This window comes from Pyrenophora tritici-repentis, chromosome 10 (assembly GCF_003171515.1).
Source record: "Pyrenophora tritici-repentis strain M4 chromosome 10, whole genome shotgun sequence".
NCBI classification, from domain to species: Eukaryota; Fungi; Ascomycota; class Dothideomycetes; order Pleosporales; family Pleosporaceae; genus Pyrenophora; species Pyrenophora tritici-repentis.
The window spans coordinates 1,982,815-2,009,175 of record NC_089399.1 but is presented as its reverse complement, the minus strand read 5'-3'; the positions used below and the strand labels follow the sequence as shown (position 1 = coordinate 2,009,175).

Below are 26,361 nucleotides of genomic sequence, written 5' to 3'. Positions count from 1 at the left end.
AAGCCCTTTGTTACAATAGCAAAGCACCAAGGGCTTCCACATACCGTGCAAATTTCGCATTTTCTGAGAACAAACCCGCATGTGAACAGTAATTCACAAGGGTGTCGTCTTAATAGCGACCTGCGCTTCCTCAACACATGTAGTTCTATTTCTCGATCTACTGCTTCTAATAGGACGCAGGTGCTTCTCATAGCAAAATGCGTTAACCCGTAACCTGCGCCTTTGCCCTCTACATCCTCTATTCGAAAAGAGTAGCCCGCATAGTCAATTTGAAGAGATTAGACGGGGCTTGAACAGACTGAGTAGTGGTAGTCTTCTCTTCACGACACTGAGCGTGCGCAAAATACCATGGCCCGCGTCGGCCGCACAGGCCATCGGCGGTGCGAGGGCGAGTCCATCTATCGGAGTCCTGCGAGACCATCCTACGCGATCTCAAGCCACCCATGTACCCTCCATCCACCGCGATCATCGCACAAGAAGCGCTCTGGAAAAACCACAGCCCATACACACCCTCCATGTTCCTGCAGGTCCCTGCATCTCCTCGATCGCGCACCTGCATCTCTTACCTACCACACCCTGCAGCGGCATAGCGCCAGCTCAAGAGCCGCATCGTACTCATTCAGTACCGAATCAAAAGCCTCCTCGCACCCATGTATCGCGTGCGGGTCAATCAATGTACGACTCAATTTCTGCGCGCTTAAACCATGGATCCGCGCGTCTGAGCACATTACAGCCTACGCTGACGCTAGTCTACATCATCACAAGACCCACAATGCGCGGCGCGGCGCGCACCGCCATGGCGCTACAATCGGTTACCGATGAGAAATCTTGACAACGGTGCATAGGCATGAGGGTAGATGTCGACGTGTGTAGTACCCCCACCCCCCCGCGCGAACTGCTTGCGCCTACGCATCGTGTTGTTGTGCTGTTTTGAGCGTGCAAGCTGTAAAGCGTACCAGAGGCGCGGAAAGTCTCCCGAAATAACCGATGAGTTTATTAGGACTATCCTGCAAGGTACAAGCCGCCGAACCATGGGTGAGGAACGGGAGTAGAAGTAGGGCGCGATGGCCGCGCGATAGGCCATGGCAGACACGGACAGTCTCTTGCAGGCTACAACCCAGGGCTTCCTTGCATCATGATTCTGGTACCTACATAACGTGGGTGATTTGGCTGATGGCAGACCCTGGTTCATGATGTAGAAAATCTGGTTGCCCGAGTGGGACAGAGGTACCCCTGATTGGCCGGTATCTTTCGCTATAGCGGCGCCGGCGCTGCGGGCGGGCATGTGTAAGAAATGCCCTTGTACCTACATCATATACTGCCGCTGCTTGTATGATTGGTTACTAAACAAAACTTTGTCCTTGAGATATGTGCATTAACTTCGTGCGTTGTATTTTGGTGATGCATATCTGCAGAACTTTCATCTCGCTTATATCGTGACTCAGAATTCTTGCTCGAGTTCACTGGTCGTCTCCGTTTCTCATCGCTCGCTCCACTTGATGCATGACCTAATGGTCTCTCGATGAGTGCTCGGTAGCTGACGATGTGGTTATATCGTCGATATCGATATGGTACTGTTGTGATGTAACCATTGTTTGGACCGGCGATGTGCTCCACACTGCACTGGCTATCACCATCCGCGCAACGGGGCAGTGCAAATCTCTGCGTACGCCATTGACCGGTATAGCAGTGCACTCTCACGGTCGAGTAGCCGTAATGAAGGACGCAATACTGGCCGAATGTGGCCATCGTGATGCGCAAGACTTGTCAGTGGAGAGTGCAGCCCTTCGCATGGTGAAAAACTCTTGCTGCGACTCATCAACACCAATACATCATCATTGCAGTTCCTTTGGACAACTTGATCCACTTCATCACATTCAGCCACAGCCTGACGATGTCTCCACCATCGCTGCATGACTGAGGTCCCACGTCTAGGAGAATTTGCGGGAATGACTCTTACGGACTGCTACAACACGATGCGAACTATGGTTTTTCTGCTTGGCTTCATTATAATCACATACTGTGTCACTAATTCCATCGAGGACAGATTCATTGCCAAGCAGACAAGGGCTGCCGGTAGTATATCTTCCGTCTGCGCCCTTCCTCTCCTTGATCTCCCATCTCTTCCACCAGACAGTACTTTTAGCAAAGCTTATTCTACTGCCCATAAAAAACCGTCTTCTCTCTCACCAGACAGCAATTTCAGCAACGCCTATTCTACTGCCTAGTCACAACCTTCTTCTCCCCTATAAGATAGTCGCTTCGCCGACATCTAGTCTACTTACCCGCAACCATCTTCTCTCCTTTTCAGCCCCTCTCATCCTACTACCCAACCACCACCACCACCACCTACAACATGGACTCCTCTTCCCACAACATATCGTTCCCTACCTATGACATGGGCTACGACATGAATCCGACGTCGACTCCCGACGTCAATCTTGACGCCCTATTCAACTACACCGTAAGTACCCCCACTCAACACACACACATGTCGTATCACTAACACCTACCCAGACCCCCCAAGACGTCCAACATCCGGTCCAGCAGACCCCCGTTGGAGCCTACACGTCTGTCACGGGTGCCTACGACCCATCAGACACGAACCATGATATGCACCAGACATCCTCGGTACCGGCCTGGGATGACACCCCTTTCTCCAGCGTGAAGACTACATCGACTCGGCAGCCCGCCCCCAAGACGTACGACGTGGCTACCCCTGTAGTTGCCAGGAGTACGCATCCTGTTGCACAGGCGCTGAGAACGCCTGCTGTAGTTGTCACTCACATCGCGGAGAGCGATAGGCAACGGCATCTGATGTCGCATTTTGTGCGTATGCAGTGGCTGCAAGAATATCAGCGACAGCAACAGCAACAGCAACAGCAACAGCCACAGCCACAGCCACAACCACAGGGGCAACCATACCAGCTGCAACCTCAGGGTCAAGTACAGTACCAGTATCAGCCGCTGCAACAACCGCAGTACCCGCCGCAGTACCAGTACCAGCCACAGCAGCAGCCACAGTTTCAGTGGCAGCAACCATACCAGCCACAACAGCAGCAATACTGGCCGCACGTAGAGCGTACTATAGCTGTGAACGATCGTCGTCCCATAATTTTTGTTTCCTCTTACTCATCTTCTTACGCACCACAACCCACCGGCCAAGCTTCCGGCGCACCCATCACACCCGCATCAACACAAAATGCCTTTTCCATGCCAAACACCCCACCCGGCCTTACCCCCAACGCCCCTCTCATCACCATCACCGACGACGACGACAACTCGCCTGCCCCCTCAAACCCCGCACCACACACACCCCCACCAGAACCCCGGGGCACCAAGCGAGCGGCAGCAGCAGCGGATTCAGAACTCGATGAAGTTCAAGCCGCGAAAAAAGCGAAGCGCGAAGAGGAATGGGCCGCGAATCTCCAACGCTACAACATGTACGCCAAGGAGATTGACCTCTCGTACCGAGAAAATAACGTAAACGGGCAGCTTCGCGGTAAAAAGGATCCGTGGTATCAGAAACTCGCGGTTTGGGATGCGTTGCTGAAGGAGCAGGAGGAGGAGAGGGTGAGGCGTGTTGAGGAGGCTGAGGCGAAGAGGGCGAGGAGGAGAAGGGGGAAGAGGAATGCTGGTGGTGGGAATGGGGATGTGGTTGTTGATGGGGGAGTGGCTGGTGGCCGGGTTGAGAAACCTGGGGAGAATGTCGTGCAGGATGTTGCTGGGGGTGAGAATGAAGATGATGAGCTTGAGGCCGAGGTTCGCAGGGGTTTGATGGAGTTTATTGGTGCGGCGTAGATTGCGGAATATGGGGGTTGGAGACGTTATCAAGTCTTACGGCGTGTTCATTTTGGGGTAGTGTATAGAATGCAACTTCTTGATATCCATGACTTCGCCTGTGATGCTTCTCTCCTAATTATTTGGAGTGAAGACGCGCCTTCTCGCTCCACATTCAAGTGTCCATGATGTAATAGAAGTGAGCTGGAAAATCTCGGTGAAACTGTTGCGAAGTCATGTGATCCGTAGCACTTCCATTTGCGTGAAAGCGGATCTGGTTTTCCTACGGGAGCCACGGTTACACGACACTGTGAGCCAGAGGCGCGTCGTAAAATCTGAATAATGCAGTTGTAATGAGTACGTTAAAAGGCGGACGCATCGTTGTGTCACATAAGACGATCTGATGAGCCTTGGTTAGCGTTGACCATCCAAGGGTCCTCTTTCTTCCGCCCCACACGTGCTATTGTAATACCGCCAGTGCTGCCCTGCCTATTGTACGAAAATATTCCTCGCTTTGCCCCGCCTACACTACACCCACAACTGTTATAAGAGCTGCCCCTCTGCAACCCACTGCCCTCCCAACCCATCACACACACAACTCTTGATACACCATTCGGTCTACATACCATCTAGACCATCAACCGTCTACAGACGATAGCACATCAAGACGCATACAAGCACCTCAAACACATCACATACACCCTCAAAAACTACCATGTTCCGCAACGAGGGCATCGTCGACATGACCAGCACTGTCCTGCACGGCACGTCGGCGCCCGTCCCCTCTTTTCAGCGCGTCATCCCATACGGCGCGGGTGCGGTGGAGGCGGCAGACGAGCGCTTGCTCGAGGAGGTCAAGGCTCGCCGTCTCGCTCGCTCACAAGCCAAGGCCCGGCATCAAGCAGTCCGCCCAGCAGCCAAGGGTCAACAAGTCGCCCGCACTGGTGTCGCAGCCCAGCAGTAAGTCGCCCGCGCGCGCGAGACCAGCAGCCAGCCCATGCTGCCGATCGACCGAAAACTCGCCAAAGCACAAGCCCGCCGCGAGCATCTCGAAGAGGAACTGAAGAAGGCCGTGGAGGAGGAGAAGACACTGGAGCGGAAGAAGGCGAGGATGATGGAGTCGGAGAAGACGAAGAAGTAGCTTGAGAAGGCGAAATTAGAGAAAGAAACCAAGCAGAACACAACCTTCGCTCGGGTCACGAAGTCAGCCGGAGGAAAGCCTACGGGCATCGCGAAGCCTGCACCGACTTCGCGCAGGACAACCTTCGCGCGGGTCTTGGAGGAGGCGGCTGGAAAGCCTACGGGCAACTAGAGGGGTTGTTCGAATGACGGGGATATTTGTGAAGACGCGACAGATGGAAATTGAGATGTGCCTACTACAGTGGCTGGATAGATGACAAGTGCGATGAACTACCTTTGTAGATGTGAGTACGATATGCGTCAAGCTTAGTTCTTGGACGCGATTACCGATGCTGTTTACTCCTACCCACCTCATGTGATGTCCGAATAGCCTTGCTGGCCGTGTACATGTTTTCTAGGCTACTTGGTATGTTGATGGAAGAGGTGAGGTTTGCCGGCTGTTACCGGCAGCGGGCGAGACGTCTGTGCGTGTGCATTGGCGTCATGACGGCGTAGTGCACCTCGGCAACGTAATGCAACACACCATCTCTGCCATCTTGTCGCATTCACATTCACATCACAGCGCTCGTTTCGTCAACATCGAATACCCGTGCTGCCGTTCATTTTTGTCTTTTCCCTATCACGCCCACTCACCCAACACCCTTCAACCCCGCGGCGCAAATCCGATATCGCGAGCTCAGTTGTTGGATATCGACGACTTAAAGAAGCAGGCACTCGACCCCAGATTCGCGATAGCAGCTTGATCGTGCATAGTACTCGTATTCGCTGCAACCTTTCCCAAGTTAGCGCGACTAGGCGAAGCTCGGAAGGTGGCACTGCCAACGTCAGACGCAGAAGGACTGCAGGGCAGCTTACCATCTGTCCAGTAGAGAATCCATTATTATTACCGAAAAAGCTTAAATCCATCCCGGCGCAGGGTATAAATGTATTGACATCTGTGGCCGTACCCCGCTTAAGCTTCCGCCACCCAAGCTTGAACACCCAAGTCCCCTTCTCCCCTTCCAAACCACAGCAGACGACATTCGCCATGTTGCAACACTACAATATGGAACTTCGGTTCCTCGAAACGCAAAGTCCGGGACCGCAGCTAACTAGGCCGCCTCTCCTTACTCTTCCGTCGGAGCTGCTTCATCAAATACTCGGCTACCTTAGTCTCTCGGACGTGCTGTCAGTGGGCCTGGTGAACAAAGTGCTACAGGAACACACCGTCCAGGATAATCTCTGGCAGTCATTTGTCGAAGCCGAGATTCCCCGCCCGGATGTCATCAAACCTCCCCGTTTGACATGGCGAGAGTTGTTCCGACAGCACCACCCATATTGGTTCATCGCAAGAAATAAGATTTGGTTTTCGGATACGCCGAATACGGGGAAGCTTCTTGTGGCAAGATACGACCATAGACTGAATGCAATCGAAGCCTATGCACTTGTTGCGGAACGACAGATTCCCGTGGCGTTGTCTTGGGCCAACCATCCCGAGGCCATTATTCACACTTTTAGTCCACGGGTACAACTTGACCTTAATGCGCCTGTCGTCCGACTCAACCGGGACGCCTACGAAGACGCTGTTGGAGATATGGGCTATCGTCTACAGAAAGAAATACCAATGAGCTTATACCGCGAGAGGCCTGGGCAGAATGCAGGTGTATTCTCGCGGCTCATGCTCACTCGACCTTGGCCAAAAGACATCACGACGAATTCGACGCCCATATGGCCGCCGCTCACACTACCTAGTGTCGACCGGACGCGCAATGACTACGTACCATCTGGGTTTAGACAGCCCGGGCAAAAGCCAGCACAACTGGATGAGCTCTCAACATCAAATTTCAGATTGCGCAAGTGGATGCAGTTTTCGACAGAATCCCTCGGCATGAGGATGCGCATTGGCGAGGACATTACGACGTGGGCGACATTGCCGGAGGAGTGCTACATCCCGACGCCACAGAAGCCGTGGCAGGGGATTTGGTGCGGCGACTATGCCGGGCATGGCTGCGAGTTTCTTGCCATTATGCAGCCGGATAATCCCAAGCCCCTGCCCGAACGAGCGGAGTGGGTCATGCGAAGTAGGTATCGAGAAGACAGCGTCAGCAGTGGTGGATCGTGGACAACGGCGCCGACTGATACGGCAACATCGGAGGGTGGTGATGAGGAAGTGGAGAATGCAGGCGATCTAGAAGACAGCGTCGCTACCCTCCAACAAGCCTATCACGAACAAGACCTAGATTCCCCTACCTCGGCAAGTCCTGCTGACCAAGACGAAACAATCTACCGCGGTCGCATCGAAGCTGTCAAACTAACAGGTGACCCAAACATTCCCCGGGGTGAATACACGTTCATCGCTCCGGATATCGGTCCAAACGGGCTGATCAGAGTTGCTACCGAGGAGATTTTCAAGGGTGCGAGGATCGTGAAGAGTGTTGGGCATATTGCGGCTACAGGGTTTAGAGATGGTGAGTTTATTGGTACTACATGTGTCATATTACAGTTGCTAACGTTGGTAGACGACTATATGTCGTCGCAGCTTATTCTTATCAATCATGATCGCATTGCGCAGTACTGGGAGACTTTTGGTCATGTATCGTTTTATCAGCGGGTGGATGTTGATGCGTTTACCAGGGTGGCGTGAGATAGTGGGCATGGTAGTGTGAAAGAGTCACTGTAGTTGCTAGATATGTCGTTGGGTGCTTACACGCACTGTGCAGTGTTTTGTGACATGTAGGTACGTTCATGAGTGTGACTTGAAATGGGTTGAGGGGGCTCGGGTGGTCATCTTGATGGAGACTATGTGTGTTGTATTTGGATACATGGAATCTACAGCGTTAAAGTCATCGAACACCAACTTTTCGAGATGACAAAAAGGTCCTGGATTACCCTTTTTTCATCTCAATTCCATTGAAATGCCTTCCTAGAATCAGTTTCCAACGTCTGCTTTTGCGTGCAGGCGTTGTGGCGGGCGCGCTGGCCGCTGCAACTTTGACAGAGTTGTTACCTGGCCTTAGTTGAGAGAAATCTCTGCAAATGGCCCGTGCGCCAACTGATTTTAGATGTTCGATCGAAGGCACCCTCTACGAAACCGACAGAGCAACGGCTCTTCCTTAGGTATATATCTCTATTGCTGCAAAGTAATAGGCCTATATATCTAGATGCTACCTATACGCGAACGCCCTAAACCAACTCGATATACCGACCCCATATACCGAACCGCTCCAGCACCTGCTGTCACCAGCACACTCACGAGCAAAACACCGACCAGGCACTAGATGTATAGATCTATTATCTCTCTTGTAGATCCCTATATACAGACGCCTACACCAAAAGCCCTCTCCACCGAACGACCTAAACCGACTCGATATACCGACCCCATATACCGAACCGCTCTAGCACCTGCTTTCACTAGCACACGCACGAGCAAAACACCGACCAGGCACTAGATGTATAGATCTACTATCTCTCTTGTAGATCCCTATATACAGACGCCTACACCAAATACCCTCTCCACCGAACGCCCTAAACCGACTCGATATACCGACCCCATATACCGAACCGCTCTAGCACCTGCTTTCACTAGCACACGCACGAGCAAAACATCGACTAGGCAATAGCTGTATAGGTCTATTATTGTTAGGTTATAATAGATTCCTGTATACAGACGCCTACACCAAAACGCCCAAAACATCGACTAGGTAATAGCTGTATAGATCTATTCTGTCTTGTAGATCCCTATATACAGACGCCTACACCAAATACCCTCTCTACCGAACGCCCTAAACCGACTCGATATACCGACCCCATATACCGAACCGCTCCAGCACCTGCTTTCACTAGCACACGCACGAGCAAAACATCGACCAGGCAACAGCTGTATAGATCTATTCTCTCTCTTGTAGATCCCTATATACAGACGCCTACACAAAACAACAGACAGACACTGTATAAAACTACAAACAATATTTCTTTTCGCAAAGAGCTCGCTGTTACATCTCTTTCTGTTCACCACACTGCTCTTTAGCACCCGCGCCAATGGAAGACTAGCTCGGAAATTGGACTACGCAACTATCCTCCAAATTGTACAAGACCTATAGAAACTCCATATTGAACAACATACATAGAACGGCTTAGCCAAAGTCCTACATAGTCACCGACTGATACAGGACTCTAATGGAAATATAATAATAATATTGAGAAGCTGGCACTATTAGTAGTAGTATGACTACCTAATAGAGCGCTCTCTAAGGCACAACGGTAGTGGTGGTACAGATTCGTATTGTATTGACTAAGGAGCTATTCACACGTTCGTAGATCCGTGTTGCGTGCAGCTGCGTCCAAGCTCCCCGCTAGGACCCACCTGCACGTGTCACCAATCATGTGACTACTCCTCCGCTTGATACCACCAAGTCACTTACGGACTGTATTCTCAACACTCCCCCACAGGCCTTACGTGACTTGTTCTAGTGCCCTTCATCAATAACTCCCAGCATCTTCTTAAACCTTTCGAAAGCAACTCTCTGCAGTGGCTTAGTCATTCCGTCGGCAACCATCTCGTCAGTCGGAATATAAGAAATCTGGAGCTTCTTCTGCTCAGCTAGGTCTCTAATGAAGTGGTAGCAGATGTCAATGTGCTTAGAACGTTCGTGCAGATGCGGATTCTTCACCAGTGCAATCGCTCCCTGATTGTCACCGTACATCTGGACTGTGATACCGTTCTCATTGACGTATTGGTGCAGGCCGAGATCTCTGAGTACTTGAGCTGCCCACTGTCCCTGCTTGGCGTACATGGCTTGTGAGATGTACTCAGACTCAGCACTTGAGGTTGCCACTGACTTCTGCTTCTTTGCTGCCCAAGAGAATGGTCCTCCATAGAACATTCCGACTCCCCCAGACATGCTCTTCCGGTCTGTCTTATCGCTTGCCCAGTCAGCGTCGGTGTAGATCCCAAACTCGTTTTGGTGATCTCCTCCTGGACCGAAGCGAATCTTCTGCTTTACTGTTGACCGTAGATATCTCATTAGATTCTTTAACGCAGTCCCGTGCATCTCTACAGGGTCTCTCATGTACTGGGCTAGTCGTCCAAGTACAAAGGCAATGTCTGGTCTCGTGAATACCATTGCGTACATTAAGCTTCCAATAATCTGTGAATATTGTGTGGAGTCGATTCTGGCGTCTTCAGGAGTAGCAGGCTTTAGGTGTTCGTAGTCTGCAGCAGGGATCTTCTTTGACTTGTACTTTGCTGAGGTGATACCGTACTTATCTAGGACTGTCTCTAGGTACTGCTGTTGATCGAGGTAAATAGCTTTGTCATCTCTATCGCGGGTGACTCTAACTCCAAGGATCTTTCGAATCTCCCCCAGGTTCTTGGAGTTGAATCTCGTAAGGAGCATTTCGTCGAACCAGGCTAAGTCTGAAGTGAGTTTCGCGGCAGCAGCAATGTCGTCAACATAAACCAGTAGTGAAATACCTCTGCCTTTATGCGTGAATAGGCAGGGGTCTGCAAGGCTCTGTGTAAAACCGATCTCAGTTAAGAACCCCTTAAGTAGCAGGTTCCAATCTCGTCCAGCTTGCTTAAGTCCGTAAAGACTCCTCAAAACCTTCAGAACGTTGCCTTTCTTAACTTTTACCCCAGCTGGTGTTGTGAGGTAGATGTCTTCTTTTAAGTATGACTCAGTGAATGCGTTCTTGATGTCCCACTGCCAGCATTCCATGCCCTGTTTGGCAACAGTAGCAAGGAATAACCTTAAGGTGTCCATTCGTACTGTCGGGGCGAAAGTCTCGTGTAGTCAATCCCGTGTTGTTGACTGAACCCTCGAGCAACAAGTCTGGCCTTGAACCTCTCAATCGTACCATCAACTTTAAGCTTGACAGTAAACACCCATTTTGTGGTGACGAGGTTTGCACCCTGGGGTGGAATAAGCTCTTCCCAAGTTCCGTTCCCCACAAGAGTCCTGATCTCTTCCTCAATTGCCTCTTTCCACTTCAGTGCGTTCTCTGGGTCGCTTATAGCTTGTTTATAGGTCTGAGGGATTCTAATGCCTTTAACTTCTGTTGCTGCGAAAGCTTTGCCGCTAAGTTCTGCTCGTCCCGTGACATCGAGGTTTCCACTTACAATCACCGTATAGAAGGCTTTAACAATCGTCTCGTGTGCAGACTCTTCATGGTGGTGCGTAGATGTCGGGATTTCAGTTGTGGGGTCTTCGTCAGCTCGGCTCTCTCGTAGGACAGCTAGCATAGCTTTGACAATTTTGGCTTGGCGATGTTCATCCTCCATGTCGTCAAATGTATCTCGCTTTCTCTTTTGGGTCCGAGTCCTGAAGTGATACCTAGCTGATGGTTCGGCTGCTACTGGGTTGGTAACTTCGTCTACCTCCATTTCTTCGCTCTCATCCTCTACTGTTGGCGCGGGTGGAGTGATAGTAGGTGATGGTGCGCAGGTGCTGGCGTAGGCGGCGATGGTGGCGGCGGTGATGGCGGCGATGGTGGCGGCGATGATGGGCGGCAATGGCGGCGATGATGGCGGCAGTTCAATATCAACATCCAGGGCGTCGGGTTTAGTTAGTTGATTTAGGTTCTTCTTTGGTCTTCCTCTGGCTTTCCGTGGGATGAGCTCATTAGATGTGCCCATTGGACCTGATTTGACTCTCAAGTTCAGGTCTATCTTTCCCCCTGGCACCTTCTCATTAGTTTGGATGACGCTAACTCTATGCGTATATCCAAGGTCAGGAGAGTAGACTTTGAACTGCTTGTCTGTAGTTTCAGAATATCCCATAAAGACGCCTGCTCGACCACGGTGCACTAACTTGTCTAATCTCCCTTTCGCTGGCAGCGTCTTTGGATTGAGATAGGTGTAACACTTGCTCCCCCAGACTCGTACGTGGTCTACGCCAGTGATCGGAATGGTCTGGTCTGACTTGGTCTTGGTCTGGTCTAGACCGCCAAGACTTGGTCTGGTCTGGCGATTTTTTGAGACCGTGGTCGGACCGGTCTAGATGATCGGACCGGTCCGGCTATAAATAGGTCCACGTGACTAGATCTTAGACTAATCTAGCCAGAAAATTTAGCACAATATGAGTCATTAAGATCAAGGTAAGTCTTCTACTTACATAGAACAATCAAGTCCTTAACAACCTACTTATATACTATTGTTATGGAGCCTTCAACACCAACCTCACCGTCCCATCGAATATTATAAGACTATTTAACGTCTCTTACTCCATCTCCTATCCCCACGTCATCACCCACCCCTATACTATCACCCACTCCTATTCAATATCACGAATCTCCAGATGAGTTCGTGCAGGGCGGTATCACGTACGTGAAACGTGCAATAATTGCAAGGAAGGATTTCCGTCAAGGTACATCACACATCTGGAAGTACGGACTCCAATACATTCGAGATAGCGATAAGAAAGAGGTGTATTACTGCCATGAGTGCAGGGTTGGGAAGAGCAAGCAAGAGTTGTTTGTCATCAATGGCACTTCTAGGATCCGGAATCACCTGGAACAGAAGCACCAGATTGATCCCCAGAGTGGCATCAAGCGAAAGGGTTCTGTACGGAAGTCTATAATCGACCAGCAAAAGGATGGGGCTGCTTCCAGCATCTTTTTCTGGAAGAGTCAGTAGAGAAGTTTAAAGAGCTTCTAATTCGTTGGATTGTGTACTGCCATATCGCCTTCTTTCAATTAGAGAACCAGTACTTTCGTGAACTACTCCTCTTTTTAAATCCGGCACTACTCAACCACCTCCCGAAGGCTGCGAAGACTATCCGAAGCTGGGTAATGAATGCATTCATATCGAAGAAGCAACAGCTTAGGGAGGACCTACACCATTCACGGAGTAGGATCTCTATCTCCTTTGATCTCTGGACTTCACCAAACCCTTACGCTATCCTAGGCGTCGTCGCTATGTGGATTGATACTACCGGCATGCGACGTGTTACCGCTTTAGGTATGCGACGTATATACGGCGAACATACTGGAGAGAATCTTGGATCGGTGGTCCTTGAATTGCTGGAAGAATACGACATTAGCGGAGATCAGATTGGATACTTTATGCTGGATAATGCCTCGGCAAATGATACCGCTGTTGAGTTTATACTCAAGGATCTCTGCCCATGGATGAAGTCAAAACAACGTCGTCATCGCCGGCTGCGTTGCTTGGGCCATGTCATCAACCTCTGTTGCCAGGCGTTCCTTATGGGGCGAAACTGTGAGAAGTATCTTGCGAAGCTGGAGAAGCATCATCAACGTGGCGACTATACGAAGGTGGAAGAGCTCTGGAAGAAGTTCGGATGTTTGGGTCGTCTTCACAACCTGGTGCGATACATCAGGCTTACTCCACAACGGCGTGAGGAGTTTGCTACAATTATTATCGGCGGAGATCTTTCGCAATTCGACGGGCTTGAGCTTATCCAGAACAACTCGACCCGCTGGAACTCATGGTTTTATTCGATTACACGTGCATTAAATGTTCGAGAACGTTTAGAGCTCTTCTCGGCTCGTCATGTACCTGGAAAGGGCTCCGTAGGGATCGCGAACTTTAAGCTTGATGGACAGCACTGGTTTGAGCTTGGAAAGATTGAACTCGCTCTCAAAGACTTCTATGCTGCAACTTTGCTTTCTGAAGGTAAGAAGACGTCACTTGCGGACTGGTTTTCAACTTTGGACTGCCTTCTCCGGGAGATAAGCGAGACGAAGGATCACTACCACGACATCCACACTGAGGACGATAACAACTTTACATGGAAGTACCTTCAAGGCTGCGCTGATGCTGCTTGGTTAAAGTGCGTTGAGTACTATAACAATCAGCAGCTGAATTGGCAAAATCGATTCCCTGAAGATACTGACCTTCCACCGGCATATTATGCGGCTCAAATCCTTGATCCATATCGCAAGTGGATGGTTCAGGCAAGAGTGGGTTCTTCATGGCGACGAAGAAGAAGAGGTGGTTTGAAAACGAGCTCTTCTCGGCTCGTCATGTACCTGGAAAGGGCTCCGTAGGGATCGCGAACTTTAAGCTTGATGGACAGCACTGGTTTGAGCTTGGAAAGATTGAACTCGCTCTCAAAGACTTCTATGCTGCAACTTTGCTTTCTGAAGGTAAGAAGACGTCACTTGCGGACTGGTTTTCAACTTTGGACTGCCTTCTCCGGGAGATAAGCGAGACGAAGGATCACTACCACGACATCCACACTGAGGACGATAACAACTTTACATGGAAGTACCTTCAAGGCTGCGCTGATGCTGCTTGGTTAAAGTGCGTTGAGTACTATAACAATCAGCAGCTGAATTGGCAAAATCGATTCCCTGAAGATACTGACCTTCCACCGGCATATTATGCGGCTCAAATCCTTGATCCATATCGCAAGTGTGGATGGTTCAGGCAAGAGTGGGTTCTTCATGGCGACGAAGAGAAGAAGAGGTGGTTTGAAAACGCACAATTAGCGGTGAAGCATCTCTGGGAGACAGAGTATAAGGGAAGGTACCCTGTCGAGATGCTGCCACCACCAGCCAGGAAGGAGAGAGATCCTGACCCAGCATTTGATCGCCAGCGGGAACATAAGCGCATTCGAATAGACGCTCCAGTTTCTACAACTGATTTGTATGAACAATACATCTCTACTGACCGGCTTCATAACGAAGAGGCAGGTTGCAATGAGGCTATTGCGTACTGGCTATCTCGCTACGACTCCCAACGAGATCTCGCTCGCTTCGCTCTAGACATGTTTGCGATCTCGCCTATGTCGGATGAATGCGAACGTCTTTTTAGTAGCGCGAAGCTTACTATCGTCGATCGCCGTGGTAGGCTGAAGGCAGATATTATAGAAGCGTGCGAGTGTCTCCGGGCCTGGTATGGAAAGCCCCAAGCTGAGGGGAACAGCGATATCGAGGATAGTGAGAACGAAGACGACTAGATTGACAGTCAGTAGTAAAACACATTTCCTCGGCTTCCTTCTTTGCTTCAGCCTCATTCTTGGCGGTCTTGTTGGTCGGACCGGTCTGGTCGGACCGGTCCTTATGTAAGCACCTGGTCTGGTCTGGTCTGTACCCTCAGACCAGACCAGACCAGACCATTCCGATCACTGGTCTACGCCTGGGCGTTTCCCTGAGAATACCTGCTCTGGAGACCACAGTCCGCAACAATCAATTAAGTGGGTCCTAGAAGGTTCAGATTGGATTGATTGATTACCGCTTTAAGCCTAGTAGTTACCTATAGGAGTTTAAGCCCTACCTAGATAGGTAAGTGGGTCTAGGAGAGTGACCGGATTGAATTGATTGTTGCGGAGTCTACTGGAGACGTGGGTTTTCCCTCGACCAGCGGTCCTGTTGGCAGTCTATTGCGGATGTAGGCGTCAGCCTCAGCGGCCTCGTCCCAGAACTCAATAGGAAGTTGTGCATCATCGAGCATTGCCCTCATTGCGTGTTCGGCAGTCTGGATGCTTCGCTCCACTGGTCCATTTTGATTCGAGCTCGCAATTACGGTGTAGTCGGCCTGAACCCCGTCTTCAGTTTCCCACTGGTTTATCACAAGCTTTAGTTCTGGCGCATTGTCTGATCTGCAGGCCTTCACCTTCTTCCCAGTCTGGAGCTCTACCTTTGCCTTCCATCTGCGTAGCTCTAGGATAGCCTGGTCCTTGGTTTTCAGTGGTATCGACCAGTTCTTTCGGGAGTGGTTGCAGATTATTTGCATAAGGTAGTTATTTCCGCGGAGTGATGTAGGGAACGGTCCAGCTAAGTCAAGAGATACTAGTGCTAGTACCTCCTTTTTGTGTTCTGCTAGGATTTTGTTCATCTTATTCCTCATCTTGCCTTTAAGGCATGGGTCACAGAAGCGCCTGTGGGCTGGGGTACTTTAATCTTTTCAATTGTCGTTACCTTATACAGGTTTCGTAGCATTGCTGGGCCGTAGTGAGCAAACCGTCTGTGCATTAGCCTGTAGTTCCGGCGATCTTTCTTCGTGGACTTGTCTTCTTCGGATTCGTCTGGGTCCTGGTCGGATTGTGTCTCGGGTTGTGTCTCCTGACTTTCCTCCGCAGTGCTTTGATCGTTGCTGTCGGTCCGAGTCTTGCCTGCAATAAACGCCTTTCCTGAGTACTTGCTTGCAATGTGGCTTACGATGTACAGACCGTCCTTCTGTGCTGCTTGTACTGCGATTCTTGATTTGTCCTTAAAATACATGTTCTTGTCATCAAAAATGCCTTGAAGTCCCTCCCTACACAACCGTCTTGCTGCGATTAGATTCACGCCGAGCTTAGGTACGTAGAGAACCTTTCGGAGTAATCCTGTTGTCCCATCCAGTGCCTTCATCATAACAGTACCACGTTGGGTAGAATGAAGAAATCCTCCCCCAACCTGGATAGTGGTGAGCGGCGTGCGCTTTAGCGGTCCTCTAAACAGGTTTCTCTTGTCAGTCATGTGTGATGAAGCACCAGTATCAGCAATCCAGTTCGCCGGTGTGCTTTTACTAGCTTGTTCCGCAGAGATATGGCAGTGTTGCGTACATTCTGTTTCCACGGATGTAGACTCGTGGCTGGTCTCGCTGTCCGTGCCTGAGGAGCCATTGTCCGTTCCAGAGTCAGAATCCTGATTCTTGGCTGCGTACCCATGCTTGCGCCTCGAGGTTGTCTTGACTGTAGGCTTGACAGGTTTGTCAGATCGCTTCTTGTTCTCATTTCTAGAAGGTCTCTTCGACTTGGCTGCGCGTCTCTCAGCTCTTTCGTCTTTCTCTCGAAGTTTTCTTCCGAATTCCTGAATTTCACCCTTGTATTTGCAGTCTCGGCCCAGTGTTCTCCCTTACAATGGAGGCATCCTGTGGATGGGCCTAATTCAGGCGATGTAGAACGGGGGCGGTCGCGCATCGAGGAGTCCGAGCTTCTATGGTCATTCGGGTGACGGTACTTCGGGAATGCTACATTTGCATGCTCAGCCGTGTCGTTCAGTCGCAGCTCCTTCGTGCGGAGTGCAGCAATCTTTTCGTCAACCGTGAGAGAGGTCTGGACATCGAGATAGTCGATTACTGATCCGTAGCTTTCTGGAAGAGCGCGTAGCATGATCTGGAGAAGTGCCTCATCATTGTAGAGTCCCTTGGCAGCAGGCTTAGCTGCAATAATCTTGCGGCGGTATTCTTTTAGCTTTGCCCACGTGTAGTCGACATCCTTCTCGTCTTTCCAGGTGAAGTTCTGAAGCTTGGTCATGATGTTGTTGGCTGTCAACTGATCAGTCTTTGAGTACTTGACCTTCAGTGCGGTCCAGAGGGCAGATGCAGTCTCGTACTCGTCTGCGAGAGCGTCGTCATCATCAAGGAGACTGTTTGTGATGTAGAACAGTGCCTTAGCCTCATCCTTGTCGTATTCCTTTGCCTTTTCAGCGTTCCATGTACCTCCCAGTCGTTCGAAGTCGCTTGTCAGGCCTAGGACGCTTGCTTGTTCTGTAGGGTTGACAGTGCCGGCCGGGTCTTGAGAGGTGTTGGCAGTTGATGTCAGTGATCGGAATGGTCTGGTCTGACTTGGTCTTGGTCTGGTCTAGACCGCCAAGACTTGGTCTGGTCTGGCGATTTTTTGAGACCGTGGTCGGACCGGTCTAGATGATCGGACCGGTCCGGCTATAAATAGGTCCACGTGACTAGATCTTAGACTAATCTAGCCAGAAAATTTAGCACAATATGAGTCATTAAGATCAAGGTAAGTCTTCTACTTACATAGAACAATCAAGTCCTTAACAACCTACTTATATACTATTGTTATGGAGCCTTCAACACCAACCTCACCGTCCCCATCGAATATTATAAGACTAGATTTAACGTCTCTTACTCCATCTCCTATCCCCACGTCATCACCCACCCCTATACTATCACCCACTCCTATTCAATATCACGAATCTCCAGATGAGTTCGTGCAGGGCGGTATCACGTACGTGAAACGTGCAATAATTGCAAGGAAGGATTTCCGTCAAGGTACATCACACATCTGGAAGTACGGACTCCAATACATTCGAGATAGCGATAAGAAAGAGGTGTATTACTGCCATGAGTGCAGGGTTGGGAAGAGCAAGCAAGAGTTGTTTGTCATCAATGGCACTTCTAGGATCCGGAATCACCTGGAACAGAAGCACCAGATTGATCCCCAGAGTGGCATCAAGCGAAAGGGTTCTGTACGGAAGTCTATAATCGACCAGCAAAAGGATGGGCTGCTTCCAGCATCTTTTTCTGGAAGGAGTCAGTAGAGAAGTTTAAAGAGCTTCTAATTCGTTGGATTGTGTACTGCCATATCGCCTTCTTTCAATTAGAGAACCAGTACTTTCGTGAACTACTCCTCTTTTTAAATCCGGCACTACTCAACCACCTCCCGAAGGCTGCGAAGACTATCCGAAGCTGGGTAATGAATGCATTCATATCGAAGAAGCAACAGCTTAGGGAGGACCTACACCATTCACGGAGTAGGATCTCTATCTCCTTTGATCTCTGGACTTCACCAAACCCTTACGCTATCCTAGGCGTCGTCGCTATGTGGATTGATACTACCGGCATGCGACGTGTTACCGCTTTAGGTATGCGACGTATATACGGCGAACATACTGGAGAGAATCTTGGATCGGTGGTCCTTGAATTGCTGGAAGAATACGACATTAGCGGAGATCAGATTGGATACTTTATGCTGGATAATGCCTCGGCAAATGATACCGCTGTTGAGTTTATACTCAAGGATCTCTGCCCATGGATGAAGTCAAAACAACGTCGTCATCGCCGGCTGCGTTGCTTGGGCCATGTCATCAACCTCTGTTGCCAGGCGTTCCTTATGGGGCGAAACTGTGAGAAGTATCTTGCGAAGCTGGAGAAGCATCATCAACGTGGCGACTATACGAAGGTGGAAGAGCTCTGGAAGAAGTTCGGATGTTTGGGTCGTCTTCACAACCTGGTGCGATACATCAGGCTTACTCCACAACGGCGTGAGGAGTTTGCTACAATTATTATCGGCGGAGATCTTTCGCAATTCGACGGGCTTGAGCTTATCCAGAACAACTCGACCCGCTGGAACTCATGGTTTTATTCGATTACACGTGCATTAAATGTTCGAGAACGTTTAGAGCTCTTCTCGGCTCGTCATGTACCTGGAAAGGGCTCCGTAGGGATCGCGAACTTTAAGCTTGATGGACAGCACTGGTTTGAGCTTGAAAAGATTGAACTCGCTCTCAAAGACTTCTATGCTGCAACTTTGCTTTCTGAAGGTAAGAAGACGTCACTTGCGGACTGGTTTTCAACTTTGGACTGCCTTCTCCGGGAGATAAGCGAGACGAAGGATCACTACCACGACATCCACACTGAGGACGATAACAACTTTACATGGAAGTACCTTCAAGGCTGCGCTGATGCTGCTTGGTTAAAGTGCGTTGAGTACTATAACAATCAGCAGCTGAATTGGCAAAATCGATTCCCTGAAGATACTGACCTTCCACCGGCATATTATGCGGCTCAAATCCTTGATCCATATCGCAAGTGGGGATGGTTCAGGCAAGAGTGGGTTCTTCATGGCGACGAAGAGAAGAAGAGGTGGTTTGAAAACGCACAATTAGCGGTGAAGCATCTCTGGGAGACAGAGTATAAGGGAAGGTACCCTGTCGAGATGCTGCCACCACCAGCCAGGAAGGAGAGAGATCCTGACCCAGCATTGATCGCCAGCGGGAACATAAGCGCATTCGAATAGACGCTCCAGTTTCTACAACTGATTTGTATGAAAATACATCTCTACTGACCGGCTTCATAACGAAGAGGCAGGTTGCAATGAGGCTATTGCGTACTGGCTATCTCGCTACGACTCCCAACGAGATCTCGCTCGCTTCGCTCTAGACATGTTTGCGATCTCGCCTATGTCGGATGAATGCGAACGTCTTTTTAGTAGCGCGAAGCTTACTATCGTCGATCGCCGTGGTAGGCTGAAGGCAGATATTATAGAAGCGTGCGAGTGTCTCCGGGCCTGGTATGGAAAGCCCCAAGCTGAGGGGAACAGCGATATCGAGGATAGTGAGAACGAAGACGACTAGATTGACAGTCAGTAGTAAAACACATTTCCTCGGCTTCCTTCTTTGCTTCAGCCTCATTCTTGGCGGTCTTGTTGGTCGGACCGGTCTGGTCGGACCGGTCCTTATGTAAGCACCTGGTCTGGTCTGGTCTGTACCCTCAGACCAGACCAGACCAGACCATTCCGATCACTGGTTGATGTGGAGGTGCCAGCTCCATGTCGTGCAATCCAGGCGTACGCGTGCTTCGTGACTTCGATAGTGTAGAAGATTCCCTTTCCCTTCAGCTTCAGTTTGTTATTGCGGAACCATTTCTCGTGATTCTCCTTCGTCAGCTTTGGGATCTTAGGCTCCTTATCGTATCTGTCGTCGCTGCCCATCTTCGCGGTTGTGCTTTTGACTGTCTGTGACGCGTCAAATGCCGTAGTTGTGTGTGGTTTCGAGGTGTAGGGGGTGTTTAGTGGGTTTGTAAACGTTTTGGCGTCTGCGCCCTTCAGCTTTCTCTAGCTGGAACCGTATGCTCGTTTTCGGTGTGTGAGAAGCTCGTCTCGTCTTCCGTGTGCGAGAAGCCCGTCTCGTCTTTCGTATGCGAGAAGCTCGTCTCGTCTTCCGTGTGCGAGAAGCTCGTCTCGACTTTCGTGGCTTCAGATCACCTTGATCTGGGTCGCCGAATCGTAGAGCACGAGCAACCGGGCTCATAACTATTGAGAAGCTGGCACTATTAGTAGTAGTATGACTACCTAATAGAGCGCTCTCTAAGGCACAACGGTAGTGGTGGTACGACTCGTATTGTATTGACTAAGGAGCTATTCACACGTTCGTAGATCCGTGTTGCGTGCAGCTGCGTCCAAGCTCCCCGCTAGGACCCACCTGCACGTGTCACCAATCATGTGACTACTCCTCCGCTTGATACCACCAAGTCACTTACGGACTGTATTCTCAACACAGATTGAATAAGCGCATTAACTGGCAGAAGAAAAACGTCTCTCGCGGACTTAGCTACGTGCCTATTGAGATGAAAGATCTCAAGCTATACACGATGGTGGACGCCTCGTTTGCCAACAACAAGGACATGAGCTCTCAAATGGGATACGTTATTATTCTTGGTAACGAGACTGCATCTTCAGACGGCAGCTTTAAGATACGTGGCAACATTATTCACTGGTCCTCCACTAAATGCAAACGCGTCACAAGGAGCGTTCTAGCATCGGAGATCTATGCAATGGCACATGGCGTTGACATTGCACTGGCCATCGGCACCACGATTGACATGATTATGGACCGACTGTCTTTCCCTAAGGTCTCTATTGTCGCATGCACGGATTCACGATCCTTGTACGACTGTCTCGTCAAACTCGGCACTACTAAGGAGAAACGTCTCATGATAGACATCATGGCATTGCGCGAGGCATACGAGCGCAACGATCTCATGGATATCCGCTGGATTGACGGCAGAGACAACCCAGCAGATGCGATGACAAAGGCAGCGAGCAACTCTGCTTTAGAGCATCTCATTGACACCAACGAGCTCGAACTTCGTGTACAGGGATGGGTGAATCGCGACACCACAGGCATCGAGCCTACGAAAAGCCAGGCACCAAGCCTACGAACAAGACAGGCACCGAGCCTACAGACAAGACAGGCACCGAGCCTACAAACAAGACAGGCACCGAGCCTACGAGCGATGGCACCGAGCCCACGATTGATTGTGGTGAGAACTGAGACGGACACACATGCACACACACACAAGGGATGAATGGGTTGCATGTATTTGCGTTAGCCGGAATAGGAAACTAGATACTTTTCTAGGAGCAGGATATTGTAGCAGATTCGGGGTACTTGGGAGCTGACTGTACGCCGTCACAAAAAGAAGAAAAGCCAGTGTCGGAACATGCGCGTACAGCCAGCCCGGCGAGTTTTTCCGGGCCGGAAGCTTGGACCACTAGTTAGACCAAGCTTCCCGCTTAGCTCGCAACCGTACATATGGAGATCTCTCCATCCAGCTCTTGCTCACTACTAATCAAATACTATACACTTTGTTCGTTGCAACGACTGCTAGTATTCGACACCTTTGCCGTGTCAACAGTTCTATCTTGGTTTTTCTAATTTACATGGTTTTCTGGTATGGTTCGCTAATATGGTTTTTGGCTTTTCTACAAAAGATAGCTTGTATCTGTTTGTTGCCAGGTGCTAAAGAGCAGTTTGATAAGTAGAAAGAGATGTAGCAGCGGGCTCTTGTGGCAAAGGAGAGGGTTGTGGTTTTAGTTTTATACAGTGTCTCTCTGTAGGTCTTCTGTTGGCTGTCCTAGGTACCATTTTCACACACACAACTTCGAGTTTTTTCCGAACACGTGAAACTCCATCAGAAACCAACTATATCCATCGAAAGAAATAGATTCCGACTACTCCCAAGCCGTGCAGCCGCGTGGTTGTGGAGATACAAGGAGTCTAGTACCCCAAACGCGACGCGTCCGAACTTTCAGAAGCAAACGCACAGACCAAGCCAAGAAACAACAACAACAAGACAACAGAGAGGCTAAAATGGCCCCAGATAGCGACACTATCGTAGTCCAGCTACCAGAAGACCTCCGGACCTCAAGCACACTGGACGACGAAATGGAGACCGACGAAAGGCACCAAGACAACCCAACAACACCCATCGAGCAGACCACCAAGAAACACCAAGGTTAATTATTCAGCCACCACTAAATAAAAGACCAGCGGCATCTCCCCAGAGATAACTACAAGAGAGAAACCCATTCCAGAACAGCCAAGAAAAGAAACCAAGAGCAAAGGACTCAACCCAAGCAATCTTCTGGGCAAGGGACCTAATTCTACAAGCATCTACTATGGCCGAATCCCATCTATCCCAAAACAAACTACTACAACTACTGGACTTCTAACAACCACTCCAACCTACTCAGGAGAATACCTAGTCCAACACAAGCATATATGGCATCAAAAGTTTGAGCTAAAGAATGTACAACTACTAGAATCATGGACGAAAGTAGTAGTACATAATGTGCCAACAGAATGGGAGGGAGCAGAGACACTAGAGATACTCCACACAGAAATCCCAGCATACAACAACGGACTACAAATTACTGGCAACCCATACTGGATATCAAGAGAATGGCAAAACAAGAAGAACAGCTCTATTGTAATAGCATTCAAAACAGCCGAAGACGCAGCCAGACTTGGTGGTAGAATTACAATCCTTGGACAAACTCTCTTCACCGAAAAGTTTAAGCCTATAGCAGCATCTACCCAATGCCTAAACTGCCAACAATTTGGCCACCCAGCCACTAGATGCCGAAACCAACCAGCATGCAATTTGTGCGGAGAAGAACATGCAACTACAACACACAAATGCTCAGTGTGTAATACAAAAGGAAAACCCTGCAACCATACACTCCCCCACTGTAGTAACTGCAAAGAGCCCCACTTTGCAAACAGCAAAGAGTGCGAACTCTACCAAGCAGTAACAAAGAGCATCCCCGCAGGATTTTAATGTTGAACAACATTAGGATCCTCCAAGTCAATCTCAAACAGAGCATTACAGCGACTGAGTCTACACTGCAACTTGCAGTTGAACTTAAAGCTGATATAATTGCAATTCAAGAGCCATGGCTAACTACCAACGACAACTACGCAACAGCAAGATCCATAAATCACACTGCGTTTATCCAGATCTTACCAGTAACAAACCTACCCGTCCGCCCTAGGGTTCTATTTTATATATCTAGAACACTAGAAGCAGAGACATTCACCCAAAACGACTTCAAAAAGACCCAGACGCAATGGCTATTACAATAAAAGGTTCTAATTTCCAATTTAACCTATTTAACGTATACAACCCAACAAACGCCGAAGGGGAAAAAACACTGCCCAGAGCTATACTTAACACTAAGCTTCCGCCAAGTTCTATTTTAGTACTAGATAGCAACGAGCACCATCCATTGTGGGACCCGCTATGCCCAACGACGAGCCAAGGAGCACAGCCATTTATTGACTGGATTGAAGAACAAGATCTAGAGCTCCTAAACACACCAGGAGTAGGCACATTCTTCAGACCACACCTATCTAGAGAAACAGTCCTAGACCTCTCACTTGTCACTCCAGACTTGGCTAGCAAAGCTACGGACTGGCAGACTATACCTGAAACTGGATCAGATCACTACGGCCTCCTATTCTCCATCCAAACAAACGCAGACCTTGTAGAAAACCCGACAAACCAACCCAGATTTAATACTGCAAAGGCTAACTGGGACACCTTCAACAAAGAACTAGAAACGGCAATCCAAAACAGTCAAACCTTGCAAGATATGGACCAGATCAGTGATCCAAGAAAGGCAGACTTAATGGACCTCCTCCTCGGCAACAATACAGAGCTAGAGCAACAGCTAGAAGAGATTGGTAAAGCAATAACTCAAGCAATCCAAACTGCAGCAAACAAAGCTATCCCTATCACTAGACTTGGTCCAAAACCAAAAGCTTGGTGGAACAAAGAGCTGACAAAGCTACGACAAGACACTTCCCACTATAGAAGGATTTTTTAAAGAAAAGCTCGAAACTACTGCGATACACGACGCCTACCTAGAGAAAAGAGACTTCCTACGTGCACGAAACACCTACAACAAGGCAATCAAAGACGCTAAAAGGAAACACTGGAATGAATTCCTAGAGAAGGAAGACCCGCAGTCAATCTACAAAGCCATGGCATATACAAAGGATAACAAAGTCGAAAGAATTCCACCTATACAAGGAGAAACATCATTCGACAAGAAATGCCAAGCGTTCCGCAACACGCTATTCCCACCACCGCCCATAACCGAAGCGCCCACATTCACCAACTACCAGGAAAAGAGATGGGATTGGCCAGCACTATCCACGACTGAACTAGAACGAGCATGCTCAAGTCAAGTCAAAAGTAGCACCCCAGGACCAGATGCAATAACACAAGACATAATCACAGCCGCGTACAAAGCTCAACCGCAAACAATGTTTAGAGCTTTCTCACTCCTATTCAACTATGGATACCACCCAAAATGCTGGAAACAAGCTACAGGAGCTGTTCTTAAAAAGGCATCAAAACCAGACTATTCAATCCCAAAAGCCTACAGAGTTATCACTCTATTAAGCTGTTTAGGAAAGATTAACGAGAGGATCACCGCAAGTAGGCTGAGCAATCTAGCAGAAATCACAGAGCTACTACACCCAACCCAAATTGGGGGTAGACTCAAGAAATCTGCAATAGATGCAGCTATGCTACTCATCGACCAAATTCAGCACCAGAAACAGAAAGGCCAAATAACATCAACTATCTTCCTAGACGTAAAGGGAGCATTTGACCACGTCTCACACAATCAATTCCTGCGAACGCTTAAGAAGCTAGGCCTTCCAATTAGTCTTATCGCTTGGACAAAATCCTTCTTCTCAAACAGATCGCTAAGACTCTCCTTCGACAATAAGACACAAGAATTCTCCGAGATAATAGCTGGGATACCTCAAGGCAGCCCAGTGTCTCCAATCTTCTTTCTTATCTACACCAGAGACCTCTTCCCAGGACTACAAAGCTTCAACCTATCCTATATTGACGACCTATCTCTATCGACATCCTCAACATCGCTAAAGAAAAATGTCAAAATACTAGAACAGCAAGTCCGCCTACTATCTCACCGAGGGAAAAACTTAGCGATTATGTTCGATATAGCTAAGACAGAGCTCATCCACTTTACCGCCAAGAAAGAGAGAAAAGAGAGAAGCCTACAGCTTCCAGACAACACCATTGTAGAACCGAAAGACACAATCAAATGGCTAGGTATCCACATAGACAATAGACTGTCCTTCAAGGAACATATTGCTACACGCGTAAGCCAAGCAAGGAAAGCATTCTATAGACTAGGGAGACTAGCCAACATCGAAAGAGGACTCTCCCAAAAGCAGTACGACAACTATACCTAGCATGCGTCACAAGCGTTGCAGACTACGGATCACAAATATACTGGAAGAACCAAAGCTACGCCACTAGCCTCCTACAATCACTGCACAACCTGGCGTGTAGAAAGATAATTGGAGTGTTTAGAACGTCACCATCCCTACCAACAAGCATTGAATCCGGACTTACGTCACCTGCAATTAGACTCAACACCAACAACCGAAAGTATGCGTCTAGAGCACACCAGCTATCCAGCAACCACCCAATCCAGAAAGCAATTACAAGGATCACAAATACAGACAAAGCTAGCTACAAAAAGCCAAACCAGCATAGACAACTATACACTATTGTTAAGTCAATCCCAGAGAGAGACAACAATAGCGTAGAAAAGATAATCCCATATAGGTTCAGACCATGGGAAAGTCTTAACTACAAGGTTACTGTATCAAAAAAGAGCAAAGAGGAAGAGGCAATTGCACACACGGATTATATCCTATCAAGGA

General features: G+C 49.1%; 13 protein-coding genes across 13 annotated transcripts; 9 read left to right on the top strand and 4 right to left on the bottom strand.

The window, feature by feature from the left end:
• Positions 1–2,356: 2,356 nt before the first annotated feature.
• On the top strand, positions 2,357–2,804 carry PtrM4_045930 (uncharacterized protein; the record flags this gene model as incomplete). The annotated part of the gene is made up of 3 exons (XM_066104614.1): positions 2,357–2,464; positions 2,518–2,734; positions 2,797–2,804. 3 exons carry the CDS (start codon positions 2,357–2,359, stop codon positions 2,802–2,804), a joined length of 333 nt encoding a protein of 110 aa, XP_065959178.1.
• A 409-nt stretch (positions 2,805–3,213) lies between these two features.
• On the top strand, positions 3,214–3,740 carry PtrM4_045920 (uncharacterized protein; the record flags this gene model as incomplete). Its single annotated transcript, XM_066104613.1, has 2 exons — positions 3,214–3,502; positions 3,736–3,740. The coding sequence occupies 2 exons, from the start codon at positions 3,214–3,216 to the stop codon at positions 3,738–3,740; spliced, it is 294 nt and encodes a 97-aa protein (XP_065959177.1).
• A 755-nt stretch (positions 3,741–4,495) lies between these two features.
• Positions 4,496–4,921, top strand: PtrM4_045910 (TT-ORF1 multi-domain protein; the record flags this gene model as incomplete). The annotated part of the gene is made up of 2 exons (XM_001942407.1): positions 4,496–4,740; positions 4,771–4,921. 2 exons carry the CDS (start codon positions 4,496–4,498, stop codon positions 4,919–4,921), a joined length of 396 nt encoding a protein of 131 aa, XP_001942442.1.
• Positions 4,922–5,947: 1,026 nt separating this feature from the next.
• On the top strand, positions 5,948–7,543 carry PtrM4_045900 (F-box domain containing protein; the record flags this gene model as incomplete). The annotated part of the gene is made up of 2 exons (XM_001942406.1): positions 5,948–7,367; positions 7,419–7,543. 2 exons carry the CDS (start codon positions 5,948–5,950, stop codon positions 7,541–7,543), a joined length of 1,545 nt encoding a protein of 514 aa, XP_001942441.1.
• Positions 7,544–9,365: 1,822 nt separating this feature from the next.
• PtrM4_045890 (uncharacterized protein) lies at positions 9,366–10,616 on the bottom strand (the record flags this gene model as incomplete). Its single annotated transcript, XM_066104612.1, has 1 exon — positions 9,366–10,616. The coding sequence occupies one exon, from the start codon at positions 10,614–10,616 to the stop codon at positions 9,366–9,368; it is 1,251 nt and encodes a 416-aa protein (XP_065959176.1).
• A 32-nt stretch (positions 10,617–10,648) lies between these two features.
• PtrM4_045880 (uncharacterized protein) lies at positions 10,649–11,179 on the bottom strand (the record flags this gene model as incomplete). Its single annotated transcript, XM_066104611.1, has 1 exon — positions 10,649–11,179. One exon carries the CDS (start codon positions 11,177–11,179, stop codon positions 10,649–10,651), a length of 531 nt encoding a protein of 176 aa, XP_065959175.1.
• A 1,015-nt stretch (positions 11,180–12,194) lies between these two features.
• On the top strand, positions 12,195–14,822 carry PtrM4_045870 (Dimer-Tnp-hAT domain containing protein; the record flags this gene model as incomplete). Its single annotated transcript, XM_066104610.1, has 4 exons — positions 12,195–12,219; positions 12,264–12,524; positions 12,596–13,821; positions 13,845–14,822. 4 exons carry the CDS (start codon positions 12,195–12,197, stop codon positions 14,820–14,822), a joined length of 2,490 nt encoding a protein of 829 aa, XP_065959174.1.
• A 335-nt stretch (positions 14,823–15,157) lies between these two features.
• PtrM4_045860 (uncharacterized protein) lies at positions 15,158–17,102 on the bottom strand (the record flags this gene model as incomplete). The annotated part of the gene is made up of 3 exons (XM_066104609.1): positions 15,158–15,712; positions 15,784–16,538; positions 16,706–17,102. 3 exons carry the CDS (start codon positions 17,100–17,102, stop codon positions 15,158–15,160), a joined length of 1,707 nt encoding a protein of 568 aa, XP_065959173.1.
• Positions 17,103–17,649: 547 nt separating this feature from the next.
• PtrM4_045850 (uncharacterized protein) lies at positions 17,650–19,607 on the top strand (the record flags this gene model as incomplete). The annotated part of the gene is made up of 2 exons (XM_066104608.1): positions 17,650–18,052; positions 18,082–19,607. The coding sequence occupies 2 exons, from the start codon at positions 17,650–17,652 to the stop codon at positions 19,605–19,607; spliced, it is 1,929 nt and encodes a 642-aa protein (XP_065959172.1).
• A 139-nt stretch (positions 19,608–19,746) lies between these two features.
• On the bottom strand, positions 19,747–20,300 carry PtrM4_045840 (uncharacterized protein; the record flags this gene model as incomplete). The annotated part of the gene is made up of 2 exons (XM_066104607.1): positions 19,747–19,940; positions 20,114–20,300. The coding sequence occupies 2 exons, from the start codon at positions 20,298–20,300 to the stop codon at positions 19,747–19,749; spliced, it is 381 nt and encodes a 126-aa protein (XP_065959171.1).
• A 635-nt stretch (positions 20,301–20,935) lies between these two features.
• Positions 20,936–21,676, top strand: PtrM4_045830 (uncharacterized protein; the record flags this gene model as incomplete). Its single annotated transcript, XM_066104606.1, has 1 exon — positions 20,936–21,676. The coding sequence occupies one exon, from the start codon at positions 20,936–20,938 to the stop codon at positions 21,674–21,676; it is 741 nt and encodes a 246-aa protein (XP_065959170.1).
• A 785-nt stretch (positions 21,677–22,461) lies between these two features.
• PtrM4_045820 (uncharacterized protein) lies at positions 22,462–23,229 on the top strand (the record flags this gene model as incomplete). The annotated part of the gene is made up of 3 exons (XM_066104605.1): positions 22,462–22,606; positions 22,656–23,163; positions 23,223–23,229. 3 exons carry the CDS (start codon positions 22,462–22,464, stop codon positions 23,227–23,229), a joined length of 660 nt encoding a protein of 219 aa, XP_065959169.1.
• A 491-nt stretch (positions 23,230–23,720) lies between these two features.
• On the top strand, positions 23,721–24,479 carry PtrM4_045810 (uncharacterized protein; the record flags this gene model as incomplete). Its single annotated transcript, XM_066104604.1, has 1 exon — positions 23,721–24,479. One exon carries the CDS (start codon positions 23,721–23,723, stop codon positions 24,477–24,479), a length of 759 nt encoding a protein of 252 aa, XP_065959168.1.
• Between the last annotated feature and the right edge of the window lie 1,882 nt (positions 24,480–26,361).